At 36.5% G+C, this 17,135-nt stretch overlaps 1 protein-coding gene across 2 annotated transcripts in view; it reads right to left on the reverse strand.

Moving 5' to 3' along the window:
* Positions 1–17,135, reverse strand: part of LOC140512407 (cilia- and flagella-associated protein 43-like) — a 165,021-nt gene that overhangs the window by 11,756 nt on the left and 136,130 nt on the right. For both annotated transcript variants that reach the window (XM_072621529.1, XM_072621531.1), the window contains 5 exons: positions 13,392–13,478; positions 12,798–12,886; positions 9,954–10,161; positions 7,783–7,895; positions 3,614–3,773 (listed from right to left, as the gene is read on the reverse strand). In XM_072621529.1, the coding sequence (XP_072477630.1) occupies positions 3,614–3,773; positions 7,783–7,895; positions 9,954–10,161; positions 12,798–12,886; positions 13,392–13,478 (657 nt within the window). The remainder of the gene's footprint in view (positions 1–3,613; positions 3,774–7,782; positions 7,896–9,953; positions 10,162–12,797; positions 12,887–13,391; positions 13,479–17,135) is intronic.

Genomic DNA, 17,135 nt, shown 5'->3' on the forward strand with positions numbered 1-17,135 from the left:
GTAAATAGTCAGGGCCTGCAGCCACTGGCAGAGCTCAAATTTAAAAAAAAAAGAAAAAGGCAAAAAAAAGAAATGAGCAAAAAACAACAAACAAAATAATCTGACCATAGAAAGTTATCAAAGTGACAGGAAAAGCCAGGCCACAAACTCAGAAGAGGACAACAATGTCAAAACACTTACGGGCAAAAGCCCAAAGAAAAACTGGAAGTGGTCTCAAGCCCAGAAAGAATGCATGGAAGAGCTCAAAAAGGATCTTAAAAGTCATATAAAAGAGGGAGAAGAAAAAATGAGAAAAGAAATTAAAGTGATGCAAGAGAATTATGAAAAAAGTCAACAGCTTATAAAACTGCTTTAAAAGAAGAACTGGTCAAATGGAAAAGGAGATACAAAAATCCACTGAAGAAAAAATCCAACTTCTTAAAGAGTACAATTGGCCAAATGGAAAAGAAAGTACAACAGTTAATTGAAGAAAACAACTTCTTAAAAGTTAGAACTGGGCAAATGGATGCTAATGATTATATGAGACATCAAGAATCAATCAAACAAATTTAAAAGGATGAAAAAATGGAAGAAAATCTAAAATGGGAATGTATCATGAGAAAAACAATTGACCTGGAAAATAGATCCAGGAGAGATAATATCAGAATCACTGGACTACCTGAAAACCATAATCTAAAAGAGGACCTGGACGGCATCTTTCAAGAAATTATCAAGGAAAACTGCCCTGATATCCTGGCACCAGAGGGCAAAATAGGCATTAAAAGAATCCACATATCACCTCAGGAAAAAGAGATACCAAAATAAAAACTCCAGGGGACATTATAGTCAAATTTTAGAACTCTCAGGTCAATCCTACAACTGGCCAGAAAGAAATAATTCAAGTATCAGTGAGTCACAGGACTTGGCAACTGCAACATTAAAAGATCAGAGGTCATCAAACATATATTTTGGAAGACAAAGGATGCAGGATTACAACCAACAATCACTTCCCCAGAAAAATTAAGCATAATACTTCAAGGGAAAAAATGGCTAATTCAATGATATAGAAGGATTTCAAGTTTTCATAAGAACAGAATTGAACAAAAAAATCTTAGCTCTCATGGCAAGACTCACAAGAAGCCTAAAAAGGGAAAAGAAAACAAGAAGGATTCAAAAGAACTAAACTATTTCGATCTCTACATAGGAAGATAATACTTAAAAATTGCATCACTGATAGTATGGATAGAAGGGATATACATAGAGGATATAGGTATAAGGTGAATTTGAGGGAATGAAATAAAAAAATTAAGGGATGAGAAAGAGGAGTACACTGGGTGTAGAAAGAAGGGAGAGGTAGAATGGGGTAAATTATTTCACATGAAAATGCACAACAGGCCTATTACAATGGAGGGTAAGATGAGAGAGTAGGTAGCAAGTATCACTTGAACCTTACTCTTAACAATATTGGCTCAAAGAAGGAATCATATACTCAATTAGTTGAATTTGGAAATCTATCTTACCTGACAGGGAAGTCAGAGGGGAGGAGATAAATTTAAGGGGAGGGATGGGGTCTGACAAAAGGAAGGGCAGATAAGGTAGACAGAAGCAAAACACTGGTGAGGAGGAAAGGGTGAAAGGAGAGAGAGGACATAACAGGAAGACAAATAGGATGGAAGAAAATACACAAGTAGTAATCATAACTGTAATGTGAATGGGATGAACTCTCCCATAAAATGGAAGTGGAGAGCAAAGTAGATCAAAAACCAGAATGCTGTAATATGGTGTTTACAAGAAACACACTTGAGCAGGGAGACACACACAGAGTAAAGGTAAGGGGCTGAAGAAGAATCTATTACATTTCAACTAAAATTAAAAAAAAAAAAGTAGTGATCCTGATCTCAGACAAAGTAAAAGCAAAAACAGACCTAATTAAAAAAGATAAGGAAACTATGTCTTGCTAAATAAAAGATACCATGGACAATGAAGCAATATCAATACTAAACATATGTATACCATCCATATTCTTAAAGGAGAAGTTAAATGAGTTACCATAAGAAATAACTAAATTATACTAATAGGGGACCTTGACTGTCCCCTCTCAGAACTTGATAAATCCAACCAAAAAATAAGCAAGAAAGAAACTAAGGAGGTAAATAGAATATTAGAAGAGTTAGATATGACAGACCTTTGGCATGATTTAGTCATCAAGGATAAGACATAAATTTTGACATAAGCCCAGACCTGTGGGGAGGGGAAGAATTCATTACCAAACAAGAGATGGAGAGCATTACAACATGTAAAATAGATCATTTTAATTATATTAAATTAAAAAGCTTTTGTACAAAAAAAAACCTCAATGCAACCAAGATTAAAAGGAAAGCAGAAAGAAGGGAAACAATCTTGATAGCAGCGTCTCTGACAAAGGCCTCATTTCTCAAATATATAGAGAACTAACTCAAATTTACAAAATTACAAGCCATTCCCCAATTGACAAATGGTGAAATGATATGAACAGGCAGTTTTTAGATGAAGAAATCAAAGCTGTAGGCATATGAAGAGTACTCTAAATCACTTGATTAAAGAAATGCAAATTAAAATAGCTCTGTGGTACCAACTTATACTTATCAGATTACTATGACAGAAAAGGAAAATGATAAATACTGGAGAAGATGTTGGAAAATTTGGACACTAATGGTGGAGTTGTCTACGGATCAAGCACACTGGAGAGCAATTTGAAACTATGCCCAAAGGGCTATAAAACTGTGCATTTACCCTTTGATCCAGCAATACCACTACTGGTCTGTATCCCAAAGAGATCATAAAAAAAAAAAAAGAGAGAAAAGGACCTACATGTGCGAAATATTTATAGCAGTCATGGTGGCAAAAATTGGAAATTGAGGGGATACCCATCAATTGGGGAATAGCTGAACAAACTGTGGTATATGAGTGGAATGGAATACTATCATGCAATAAGAAATGATGAGCAGGCAGATTTCAGAAAAACCTGGAAAGCCTTGTATAAACTGATGCAAAGGGAAATGATCAGAACCAAGACAACATTGTACACAGCCTCAGTCACAGCTCTTCTCGGCAGCACGATGACTCAAGATAAGTACAATAAACTCATAAAGGAAAATGCTGTCCATATTCAGATAAAGAACTGATGGACTCCGAATGCAAACTGAAGCATATTTTTTCACTTATTTTATTCTTTCTCAGGCTTTCTTTTTCATTTTGATCTGTTTCTTCTTTCACAATGGTGACTAATATGGAAATATTTTTACATGATAGCATGTGTATAACCTATGTCAAACTGCCTACCATTTTCAGAAAAGGGGAGGAGAGACAGGGAGGGAGAAAAATTTGGAACTTAAAATCTTGTAAAAATGAATCCTAAAAATTTTCTTGACATGTAACTGGAGGAAAAAATAAAATACTCTTTAAGTCTGTTACAAAGGATGGCTCACTAAGTGGGGAAGAAAGGTATATTCAGAAATGAAAGTGATATAAGAACAAAAGGTAGCAATGACATTTTAGAAGAGAAAATAGAAGGGGGAAATTAAATAGGGAAAAATATTATTCTTAATTTATATAGCAATTACAGTGTTTTCTCTTCCTGAAAATTCATAATTACCTGGATTGAATTATTCAGTTCCTCAATTACACTCCTGGAAATGATAACAGAATCAGAGTAATCGAACACAAAATGAAAATTCTCTGTTTCCACTTGCCCTTGTTTAAGCAGGAACTGAACTGCCAAATCCAACTGATAAATACCTTTATCCTTCTGTAATCTAAGATAAAAAAGAATGAGAAACATTCTATTTCTTTTACGACTAGCCTAATTTGGTAACTAAGTGAGAATAAAGCATGCAATTCTTTGCAAGGCTACCTCGTAGTTGATTTGTAGTATGCCTTCTATGTATCATATATACATATCCATATTGTCCCCTTTATTAGAACATAAGCTCTTTTGCTTCTGCCTTTGTGTCCAATGCATAGTGCACTGCCTAGAACATACTTGGTGTATGATAAGTACTTGTTGGTTGACTGAAGTTCTGTTAAGTCACTTTTTCAAAATACTTGAACAATGTGGCAATCAGTTTTCCCATTCAGTGTGGGTTATCAAAGGATGGTACGGACATAAACGGGTTCATCAAATGTTATTCTAGGATTAAGAATACTTGACTATTCAGATTTTTATTCTGTTAAAATGATTTAAATCTGAAGAAAAAAATAAACTACTATAAGGCATAAAAACATATTAAAAGCTTGGCCTTACCCTGTCTTTTACCAAATTGCTGACTAAAGAGAAGCTTTTTTCTTTTGAGGAAATTGGGATTAAGTGACTTGCCCAGGACCACACAGTAAGTGTTTGAGGCTGAATTTGAACTCAGTTCCTCCTGACTCCAAGGCCAGTGCTCTACCCACAGCATCACCTAGCTGCTCCTTCCAAGTGAAGCTTTAATGATTAATCAGGAGATTCCCACAGTAGTAAACTTGCATGCCACCTATAATTATAGATTCATTAAATTTTATGAATGTAGGAAAAATTAACCAGAAAGTTGAAGCAATTATCTCAAATAATTCAGGTCCAAAAAACTGCTTCTAAAGAATTCACGTCCAAAAACCTGCTTCTAAAGAAAAAGAAGGTAAATTGACTAATTTGAATGGCAATATACATTTTATTAACTAGTTTCCAAAGTGGAAACATGACCTCAAAGGGGTTCACTTGGAGAATGGGAAGATGGATCACAACCCCACCTCTCCATGATGGCCAATCTTCAACATAACCATATTTCCCTTTTCCACTCTCTCCCTTGGCTGGGCAAGCTCCTCACCCCTCCTTATCTGACTTTGTGTGGGCCCCTCAAAATAAATGACCAGGACACTTGAGCCATTAGCTAGAAAAATGCCACTGGGAAAATTCTCCCTACAGCACCATATCCACTCTCTGCCTTTCGGATCACCACACTGAGTACAGCAGACACCCCTCAATGGCTCTGTATCCCTAGACTAACTTTATATTCTGAGGTAGTGGTAGATAAAAGAATTCCATCAAGCCCTTTTCATTTTTGTTTGGGACACAGTGAGTCTCACAGAATTAGCTGGCAGAGATGAGCTTCAGACTGCATCATAGATTACTATCCCTTCAAACGATCTCTGTTTCTGAATCTTCCCATTATTACTATCAAGAGCATCACAATCCTTCCAGTCCCTTTGTTTCAGCCTCCACATCTCATAACTCAATCAATTCCTAAATCCTATTATTTCTATCTCCACAAAGTCTCAAATCTATCCCCTTGTCTCCACTTACACAACCACCACGATGCTTCAGGTCCTCATTACCTCTCATCTAGACCACTGCAATAGATTCCTAATTGGTTTTGCTACCTGAAGTTTCTTTCCTCTCCAATCCATGCTCCATGAAACTATCATCTTCCTAATGTCACTGTCCTGCATAATACACACCTGTGACTTCCTGTTCTGGGACTAAATAGAATTTAATTTTATCTCATTCCTTTTCATTTCTAGTTCTGCATAAGTTTTGTAATGTATACAATTCATAGTGTAGTAGTGTGATAATTTGTCTTGTAAACTGGGAAAAATGCATATACTGTTAGGTCATGCTCAAAATTTTTTACTCATAGATGAGTGCAATTGGAAAAATTTGGAGACCATTAAATTAGAAAAGCAATCATCAACTTTCTAATCACTAAACTTTTGTTAGTATGAATTATTGCTGTCTGCAAAATAAGAATAATATACTACTTACTACACAGGATTGGTATGAGAAAATTTTTTAAAGACTATATAAATTTTTCTTCAATTAAAAAAAACTTTAAAAGGCTGCATAACTGTTTTTTAAAAAAAAGTTTATATATATGTATATATATGTATATATATATGTGTGTGAGCCATCCTCTTCCTTACTAAATCCTCACTAGATCCTCCCATTTTCTCAAGTTATCATTTTCTTTCTGGTCTTTTTGCAACCAAATTCCAAAAAGCTGTCATCTCTCCTCTCATTCTTTGCCATCTGGCTTTACCCTCATCACTCATCATAAATTTCTCTCTCCCAATGTTCTCTTAATTTCCTAATCCAAAGGCCCGATATCAGCATTCATCCTTCCTGAATGCAGTGCTGCATTTGACACTGCTGGTCACTGTCTTCTCTTGAGTTTCCTTTTCTTTCTGTGACTTCATGTCACTGCTTCCTCTTGTTTCTCTCCTCTTATCTGACCATTCCTCCTTCCCCTTTAATGATGGAGCATCCTACATTCATGCGATCCCTAAATGTAGTTATACCCCAAGACACTGTACTGGTCCCCACTTATTTTTCTAATAATAATAATAATAATTTTTCTAATAATAATAATTTTTCTAAACTGTCTTGGTGACTTCATCAGTTCTCTTTGGTTCAATTGTCACTCTAATCAGATGACTCACAGATTTATAAATCCAGTCATAATCTCTTTCTTGAGCATCTATCCCACATCACCAAACTACCCATTGCACATTTATACTGGGTATCTATAGGCATCTCAAATTCAGTATGTCCAGAATAGAATGCACTATCTTCTAAACCTATTCCTTTTCTGAATTTACCTATTTCTTTTGTGGAAATTAAAGGTTTCTGGCCTCAGATACATACCCACTTTTCCTCACCCCACATATCTAATGAGAAACCAAATCTTTATTTGAATCCCACAACATTTTTCTCATCCTTTCTCTCCACTTACATGGTCACCAGGCTACTTCAACCCCTAATCCATTTTTACCTGGATTATTGCATTAATTACAATAGTTCATTAAATGGTCTCCCCACCTAAATTTTGTCCTTTCATTGATCTATCCTTTACCTGCCAAAGTATTATTCTTAAAGCATTGGTCTGCATGTGTCACACACACAACTCCTACCCCTTCAGTAAACTCTTGTTCAGTCATTTCTATCATGTCCAAGTTTTCATGACTCCATTTGAAGTTTTCTTCGCAAAGACACTAAAGTGGGCTGCCATTTCCTTCTCCAGGTTATTTTACAGATGGGGAAACATAGGCAAACAAGATTAGGTGGCTTGCTCAGGGTCACATAGCCAGTAAGTATCTGAGGCCGGGTTTGAACTCAGAAATATGAGTCTTCCTGATTATAGGCCTGGCATTCTATCCAGTGTACCACTTAGGGGCCGATACCCTATGACCTACAGCATCAAATACAAATGTACTCAATTGACATACAAAATCCTTTACAACCAAACGAGTCTTTATTGCCGTTCTCCATGCCTGGAAGGTACTTCCTTCTCACCTGCATTTCTTAGAATCCCTAGTTTCTTTTTAAGATCAGCTACATTACCTCTTTCTGAGTCCTTTTCCGATCCACATATATTTCATTTACTTATATGTGTACGTACATGCTGCTTTCCCACAATAGAATATAAGCTCTTTGTAAGCAGCAACAAGCACAAGACCTGGTCAGGAATTCATTACTGTTTATTTTTATTATTACTATTGTTAGCCTGTGTGAAGTTAGCCAAAAAAACTGGGGCTGAAACATTAAGAATGCTCTATAATGATGAGAACAGCAAAGGGGCAAGTCAAAAAGTCCCAAGCTGATCTATCAAATTTCATATAATGTGAACTCAGGTTTGAGTTCTCAAAGCCTGGGTCATAATAATGAGTACTTCAAGCTTATGTCCACTTAAGCTGATGTTAGTCCCCTGAGATTTAAATTAAAATTTGATTAAAGTAAAAGAATTTAGAATAGACATATATGAAAGTGACTGAAAGAATCAATAGTTATATTACACAAAGAGTTCCTGGAAAATTTTTTCAATGTCTGCTTGAACCTTTTCATCATCTTCAATTCTCCTCTGGAGGAAGGCCTCTATTTCCAGCAAACCAGCAGCTTTCTGCTTTACCTGAACACAAAACAAAGCACAACAAAACAAGACTTTTAAAATTAGAACAAACCTGTTTTAGTGACTTTTTCAGAAAAAAATTTTTCGTAACAAGAACTAGTAAGTTGTATTATCAAAGACAAATTACTCGCCTCACCCACTACCCACAAGTAACTGCAACTTCTATGACACTCTCCGGCAATGCTTGGAATAGGTATCATTTTCTTTTGAGGAAAATGAAATACGCAAGTAACAGGATCTCCTTCTGGCTTCTAGTTTTGGAATTTGTTTCCAACATCACTCAAAAGATGGTAGCTCATATGTTAATGACTCCGCATTTAATGACAGGGAGACAGGTGAAAAAATTTTGACAATACAGTTAAGTGTTTTCTCTGTAACTTCTCGGTTGCCATCTCTACCCATAGTTTAAAAAGTGCTGAAGGGGTTGCAAGTGGAAGTTTAAGAAGCCTTGGCCTAAAACACTGCCAGGTTAAGTGGTTTATTCAGTACTGCATAGCCAGTAAGTATCAAGATGGGACCTCAAAGTCAGTTATTTATTATTATATTATTATTATTGTTGTTAATACTAAGTGGGCTTTTTTGAGGGGGTGAGAAGGGGAAGCATCTTTCTAATGTTCCTCAAGTCAAGCTCACTGGCTTTTCATCTCTCCCATTCTATTTAACACTTAGTAAAAGAACAATGCTCAGTATGCTCGTTTAAATAAAAGTTTTCTTTTGTGACTTCCCAGAAAAGAGAACAATTCTTCCTAACAGAATAGACAGGTAGACTCATACCACCACCAAATATAGGATAATATATATCATCAGACTTTCAGAGTGACCAAGGACCCTAGTGACCCATTTAGTCCAAACCATACATGAGAAAGAAGCTTTCCTCCAACCCCTTCCCCTAAGGAGTCCCCAAGATAATCCACACCTTCCTGGGAGAACTCATTCCATTTTGGGTAGTTTTCATTTTCAGGAAGTTTTTCTTTACATCAAGCTTTAATTTGTACCACACTCTTAGTTCTGCCCTCTAGAGCCAAGAAGAACATGACAGCTCTTTAGGTACTTAAAGAAAGTGTTCATGTTCTCTCTGCATTTATTTTTTTTTCTCTGCTAAGTAGTTCCTCCAACTTATCCTCCTTTATGAACTCAGTGCAACATTCACCATCCTACTTGCCCTCCCCAGATACTTTCATGATTATCAGTGTCCAGAAGTGAGCACTGTGTCCAAATGTGGTCTGGCCAAACACAAGCAGGTCAGGAGCAGAATCTCCTTACGCCTCTCTCAGTATAGGCTCTCATCACATCAGCTTTCTTGGCTGCCATATCCCACTACTGATTCCTGCTGAGCTCACAGTTTAATCATCCCCAGATCTTTTTCCAGATGAATATCTGTCTAAACACGATTCTCTTACACCTAGGAAGCCAATTTTTTTTTTTAACCAAAGGATAAGACTTTACATTTATCCCTATTAAATTTTATCTTATAGATTAAATTTAATATTCTAGCTTGTAAAAAATCTTTTTTTTTGCATTCTGATTGTCTCATCTAGTGATAGTTGGCAATCTGTCTGAGCTCAGACTTCAGGATTCTAGATTTCATCGTATCGCTCCAGTATTACCAGCTATGATATCCGGATGATGATGATGATGATGATGCCAGCTACAATTTCTACAGCATTTACTACGTGCCAGGAACCATGCTAAGGGCTTTCCAAATACGATTTTATTTGTCCTTCACAACAATCCTAGGAGGTTGATGCTACTATTATCACCCCCATTTTTCAGATGAGGAAACTAAGGCAGACAGCAGTTAACTGATTTGTCCAGAGTCACACAGCAGTGCTTCAAGGTCCAGTACTCCACGTACTATGGCACCTTCTAGCTACCACTCATATCTGAATATATGTCCCTTCCTCATCAAGTTCTTCCTTGTAACCAAGTTTAGAAACTAAGCAAATAAGCAGTTCAGCAAAAGCAACATACTGACCAACATATCTTCTTGATTATGCCATATTCCCCACTCTCAATATTTCATATTAATAAGCAAAAATAAAATTAAAATTGTATTACCCTCTGTTCATTTTCTGTTTTGGTTCGTCTTGCAGCACAGAAGTATTGCCAGACCCCAGGATCTAAGCCCTCTGGCATATGATGAGGAGAATCCAAGTCATCCATGGCTTTCATGATTTGGGCAAGGCTATCCTTCTTAACTTTGCCAGACCCGAGGCGACTGCCATAAGGAGTAGAAGACTCTACATTCCCTTTTTGCCTTGGCATCCTGGGATTATCAACAAATTCATAGTAAGTCTTCCAAGACAAAGTAAGATCATGTTCCTGTTAAAAGTTTCAACATTAAGTAGGAATCTTAAGATGCTGTCTGGTTCCTTTTGCTAGAGAAGATGAAGATTTCAAGCCTACTGGGCTTCCCTTTCAGGACAGACCATAGAAAGAAGCAGATTCTTTTGCTCCCTTTGACTCTTTTGTAAAAAGCCGATTGCCATGAGTTTGAAAAGGCCCCTCCCTCTCTTTATGTGCACAATTAAGCATCTATATGAAATTTAAAAGTGGAATGATCAGGGAAGTGTAGAGAGAAATCTGCTATAAAAGCTCAGCTTGAAAAAAACGCTATAATGAACCCCTCCCTATTCTATCCTTTCAATGTTGGAAAATCACCTGCGATACTTACTGCAGTGCTATGAATGGACTATTGATTCTCCTCTTATTTTGTAAGTTTATACTGGTCTTCTTGGCTTGTGATTGTAAAGTAATATTCCAGTTCCTCCAACAAAGAGGAGGCAGAGTTGAGCTTGTCACTTAGGAAAAGGTATCCGCAGATGATCTCTAAGGTACCTTCCAGCTCACAATCCTATGAACCTAAGAATCTTTGAAGATACTACATTATGTCTAAAAAGAATAGTGTTATCCACATGTATTTTTAAACATGGGCAAACCAAAACACTGAGAGTTTTTCAGGTTAACAGTAACAAGCTAGATATAACCTGACACAGTTTAGGTCTGTTAGTAGAGCTACCAAAAAAAAGCTTCTAGACTCCTAGATATCCTCCTTATCTTAAATGTCTAGACAAGACACATAAGTGCTTAATAAATGCTGATTGATTGATCATTAGATCACATTCCTTCTAATTTAGGAATAATGGAAATTAGAACATGTAATTACAAAAATTAGTGCTAAATAGTTTCAGTGCAATCCTCCTTGGTATAAAATTATATTAAGTTTCAATGCTTTATGCATGTATAGTGGAAAGGAGAAGAGAATAAACATTTATATAATACCTATTTAGTGCTAATGATTAAGCACTTTTTCCAAATATTATCTCATTTGATCCTCATAACAAATTTGTGAGATATTATCTGCATTTTAGAGTTGAGGAAACTTTTGAAAACAGAGGTTAAGTGCTTTGCCCAAGGCCACATAGCTGGCAAATGCGTGAGGCTAGATTTGAATTCTGGTCTTCCTGATTCCAGGCCCACTGCTCTATCCACTGCACCCTTTAAAACTTGGCCAAAGGGAAAGCTTTAGTAGATAAATGTGAATAAAATAGCACCACATACACAAATATGTAACAAATCACTTTTAAACTGTGAGACAGAATGCAGTCATTATTGGTACCATTACTAAGATGCAATTTCAAAAATATATTAGAAATATATTGAATTATGCTTAAGACAAATGATTAGGTTCAGTAGCCACTGAAGAACCACCAAAGTCCTTGGCACTATCAAGTGGTTCAAAGGCTGTGGTTTTATCAATAGAAATGACACTAAATAAAAGACATTACTATATGGTTCACACTGTATTCTAAAGAACCCTGGATCTTGATACATGACTTGTGGCTGAAACCTTTTCTGTGTGTTTTCGCTCTTTATTTGTGAGAAATGAACATTTCTCTTATATTTAGTGACTAATTATTGTATTAGGACCAAGGTTTTCCCCCTTTTCCACTTCCTTATTCAGAAACCAATCAGTGTGGGGAATCTCTCTTCAAGATTTCTCCAGATAAACATCTAAGTAAAAGAAATTTTCAGTTTGGGCTAATGAATTTATTCCTGCTCATTGCTCAGGCAGGTCTGAGGAAAGGCGGATTCCCCTTATCATCAGAACAGGTGACATGGAAATTGTTATCTCTTTGACCAAGATTTAAGTGACCTAAGTCATGGACCCTTCATTTTAATATAGGCCTCACCTCCCATGCTGCGTTAACCATTCTGAGCTGATTTGTCTCCCTTCAGGAATACCTCCTCTTTGAAAGGCATATAAATTGTGACCCCAGTGCCATTAGGGGTCTTTGGTCTAAGAGAGATGGCCAAATGACCGTCCTTTTACTAATAACTTGCTAGCCTTATTAATTATCAAATTAATTACTATATAATTAAATAAAATTAATTATTATATAATTATATAATATAAATATTAATTAATCATTATATTAATAACATATAATAATTATAATATAATTATTATTAATTATTAAATTAAAATTATTAAATTACTCAGAAATGATGTCTCTTGAACCTTTTTAATCATCACATTATTAGAATGTGATCTTGAGAAGATTATCTTACTTTTATATTTCTATCCTTAATGCTTATCACAGTGCTTTGAAGATAGTCAGCATAAGCTGACTCAGCCAATGCTTTCTTTTCATTTTTTCATTAATTTCAACCTCTGAAAATGGCTTACTTACAATGTTAAATAATAAGGTTCATTTATGAGCTCAATCATTTGTCTAAAATTTGTCTTATTTTAATCAGTTTGCTTATATGTTACACCAGATATGTTTGTATATTGGAAAAACAAATTCTGATTTTCCTTATTGAGTCAAATTGAGTCAAAAATACTTCTCAAGAAAGATGTTAACAAAAAACTAAAGGCCAAACAAAGGGAAAATTAACCTTGGTCGGCGTCTAAATAGTTTGTAGAGTGTTTCAGCATGATGACTGCTAAGTTCAGCAAACTCTTTTTTAAATCCACGCTCTATAACCTGTAGGAAAAAGTATATTATCACTAGAAATGCAGCTTATTTTGAAACTTTTTATTTACTGACATCTCTTTTTTCAAACTTCTATTGTGTCTCATTTTGAGAAATATTTGAGAAATCTATGAAAAATATATATGCTAGGGAATGTTCATTCACTATGCAAAAGGGTTTACCAGTTTCTTTTAAATAATGAATTTAATAGTGGATTAAAATATTACTCTATAGAATTACAGACTTGTAGACCTGAAAGAATTTTAAGGGATTATCTAGCCTAACATAAGGAAAATGAGGCCTAGAGAGAAGAATGATACAATTTACCAAAATTCAATCCACACACAGCTTTTTAGGAATTCACCATGTCACAAAATGAAGTAAATTTGTACTTAAGAATCAAAGTGAAACTGGAAAGAGAAAAATCCATGAAGAAATTGTATTTTTTTCAGTACCCCTCAAATCCAGAAGTTTAGAGGTAATTCTGTATGTGCAGGAATAGATAGATGATTCTTACTTTGTCCTCTGCAACTAAGTTGTCATAGCTCTCTCTGTAGGCATCAACTTCATCTCGGGCCATGAAGACTTCCTTAGAAGTATTTTTCTATGACAATATCAGGAACAACAGAACAAAATTAGAGATGCTTTGTAGACAACTAGACAAGCTGAGAACAAGGAGTTAGTGGGCATGATGTGGATGCTAAGCCAGCAGAGAAGACTAAGAAGGAGCAGATGCTGGTAGGGAGAGAGCGGAGAGTCAAAACACAAAGGGCAGAGAGTGGTCACCTGTGCCAAATACAGCAGAGATGTCAAGAAGGATGAGAACTGAGAAAAACTATCATTCCATTTTTCCCTGGGCCTCATCCCTTCTAAACCTCTTCTTCTCTTTCATCAAGACCTCTAAGCCAGTACTTTTTTATGCTCTGACTTTTCTCCCTTCCTAGTCTCAAACCCATAGCTAATCATTTCAATTCCACTTTTTCTTCTATGATAGAATCTCTCAGGGCAGTTAGGTGGCACAGTAGCTAGAGCACCAGGCCTGGAGTCAAAAGGACTTGAATTCAAATCCAGCCTCAGACACATACAAGCTGTGTGACTCTGATTACCACCCCCCTAAAAGAGGAATCCCCAATCTCTTTATTTTATTGCCATAAACAATCCAGAACAATCCCAGTTTTGGATTACTCCCACCATCTGTCTCCTACTCATATTGCTAAACCAAACTGGAAGAAGTCACACAACCATGCTGATTAGCCAGCTACAAATTTTTTCTATCTAACTACAACTGGAACCTTGTTACAACAAGACAACCAATCTTTCTCTTCTATGCTAAGTTTCTATGTCATTCCCCACAGAAGCTGTTCCAAATCTCCTCTTCTTCATAACAGTACCTATCTCATAGGGTTGATGTGAGGATCAAATGATTTAACACATGTAAACTTCCTTATAAATCTTAAAGTGCTATGTATAAATGCTAGCTATTATTATTTTTTACACACATCTCTCCTTTCATGTTCCCTCCTCATCTCCTCACTGAGAAAACTGAGGGCATTTTATATGAACTCTCTCTCTCTTTTTCATTTTTCATCTCAAAACCCTTTAATTTCATTCCCCACCATTGTCTGTAGTCTCTGAGATGGCCCTTCTTGGTACAAAGTCAACCTTTCTACATGCATGTGCTCTTTATCACATCCCCTTGTATACTCTCCAGCAAATTAGCTCCCTCAGTCATTCCACTACCTAACTTTCAACTCTCTAGATCTGCAGGTTTTCCATGAATCTCCCTATAAACATGGCCAAATATCTCCATCTTAAAAAAAAATTTCACTTGGCCTACCATACTCTCATCCCCTTTATCATGCAGTCCTTCCTTTCTTAGCCAAATACTTAAAACAATCTATCTACACTGGTTACCTCCTCTTGTCTTGCTCACCCCTGAATCCTAAATGCTTAAACCTAAATCTGCTTTTTGACCTCATCACTCAACTGGAGTTGTTCACTCCAAAGTTACCACTGATTTCTTATTGGACAGATCTGGTGGACTTGTTTTTATCAGTCCACATCCTTCTTGACCTTTCTACTGCATTTAATACTGTTGGCCACTCTTTATTGTTTGTGTTTTTGTGACATTACTCTCTCTTGGTTTTCCTACTTTGACTGCTTCTTCTCAGTCTTCTTTGCTGGATTGTCATCCATATCACACCTGTCAACTGTGGGTGTTCCAAAGGCTCTATCTTGGGCTCTCTCTTCTTCTCTCTCTCTCTCTCTTCTTATCTTCCCATACACTATCTCATCAGATCCCATAGGTTTAATTATCATATCTATGCCTCAAAAATCTTTATATCCAACTCCAGTCTCTACCTTGAGTCACCCATCACCAACTACTTTTTGGACATTTAAAAACTGGATGCCCCAAAGACATTCTTAACTCAACATGTTCAAAACAGGACTCATTATCTTTCTCCAAAGTCTGTCTTTTTTCTGTCAAAACTGACTTTACATACCCAAAATCTGGCTTTTCTGTCCTTACAATATTTCTTGTATCCAACCTCTTCTCTACTCCGACAGCCACAATCTTAATTCAGGCCCTCGACACCTCTCATCTATACTATTACAATGCCCTTCTAAGTGGTCTCCCTGCCACAAACTTCTCTCTGTTCTCACCTATCCTTCCACTGTTGCCAAAGTAATTTTGCTTAAAACTGTATTTAACCCCTACTCATTAAACTTTAGCATCCCTGTCTTGCCTTGAAGATTAAATAAAACTCTTCTGTTTGGTCTTAAATCACTTAACAACCTGGCCTCAATCTATGTTTCCAGCTACATTACATATCACTCCTCAGATCCTAGAATCTAGCCAAATTAGAAAATGGCTAAGTAGCAGGAAGCAAGCAATATAGCTTAGCCCCACAACTACCCAAACCCCTCCAAACAGATTTTTAAAATGCACCAGACTGAATTCTGATGGATTAAATCCAAGAAAAAAATCACATGCCAACCAGCTCAGACTGGCACAGAGAGATAGACAGGGTCTTTGTGGAGCTCTCCGGCACCCAGTGGGAGGCTGTGCACCAGGGCAAGAAGAGATCCATACTGGAGGAATGGGTGCCAACTGGCAGATTTTTTGCATACTTACCAGTACTGGGCCACAGATTCAGGGAGGGTTGAGGAAGGGATGCTCTGGCTTAAGGAGCAGTTGTGGGCTCTGGGCTATGTATCAAGAAAGGAGCAAGTTCAGAAACAATCTCTAGCAGTGGTGTGGCTCAGATCCCGGAAAAAGAGCAGGGTCTCAGTTCCAGTGTCTAGCCCAATTGAAGCCTGATGAGGAATGACTACAGTAGAAATCCCAGATGAAAGGAGAGTCTACAGTTCTTTTGCTCTGAACTAGTAGAAGTTTCCAGCTGGCTGATGAAGGCTAAGTTCAGCAGCATTCTACTATTGCTCGGACCCAAATACAGTCAGAAACTTTGCAGAGCTAAGACAGAGGTGACAGGAGCAAACACTCCTTGGGAACACCAAAAACTTGCAGGTACTCAACCTAAACTGTCCCTGAAATCCTATAATAAGTATCCCAAGAAAGCAGCAATGGGACCAGCTCAGATCTCCCCTCCAGAACTGTAGAGAGTCTGACCATAATACCAAGTCTGAAGTCAGTAAGTAGACTGGAAGAAAAAGAAAACAAACAAACAAAAATCCCACCATATAAAACAATTATGGTGACAGATGCACAAGACAAATCCAGAAGAAAAGAATGACTATAAAACATTTATAAGCAAAACCTCAAACAAAAATGAAGCTTGGAAAAAAATTCAACTAGAATTCCTAGAAGAGATGAGTTTTATAAAAAGAGTTAAAAATCTTTTTATGAATGAAAATGGTAGAATAAAATTTTAAAAATAGATGGGAGCTATGGAAGAAATAAATGGAAAGGAAACTAAAAGTTTGGCACAACAATTACAAAACCTTGCCCAAACAACAGATTCCTTAAAAATGAGAATGAGAAAATGAGAATGAAAATGAGTAAGTCAACGACTCTATGAGGCATTTAAAATAAAGTCAAAAGAATCAAAAAAGTAAGGCATTTCACAAAGAAAAACTGACCAAGAAAAAAGAGCAAGGAGGAAATTTTTAAGAATTTTTGGATGAAAAAGATCCCTAGACATCCTATTTCAAGACATTTAAGAAAATAACTGCCCAGATCTCTGAAATAAACTCTAAAATGAAAACTCCCAGGATCATTTTAATCAAAATCTAAAGCTTC

This window comes from Notamacropus eugenii, chromosome 1 (assembly GCF_028372415.1).
Source record: "Notamacropus eugenii isolate mMacEug1 chromosome 1, mMacEug1.pri_v2, whole genome shotgun sequence".
NCBI lineage: Eukaryota > Metazoa > Chordata > Mammalia > Diprotodontia > Macropodidae > Notamacropus > Notamacropus eugenii.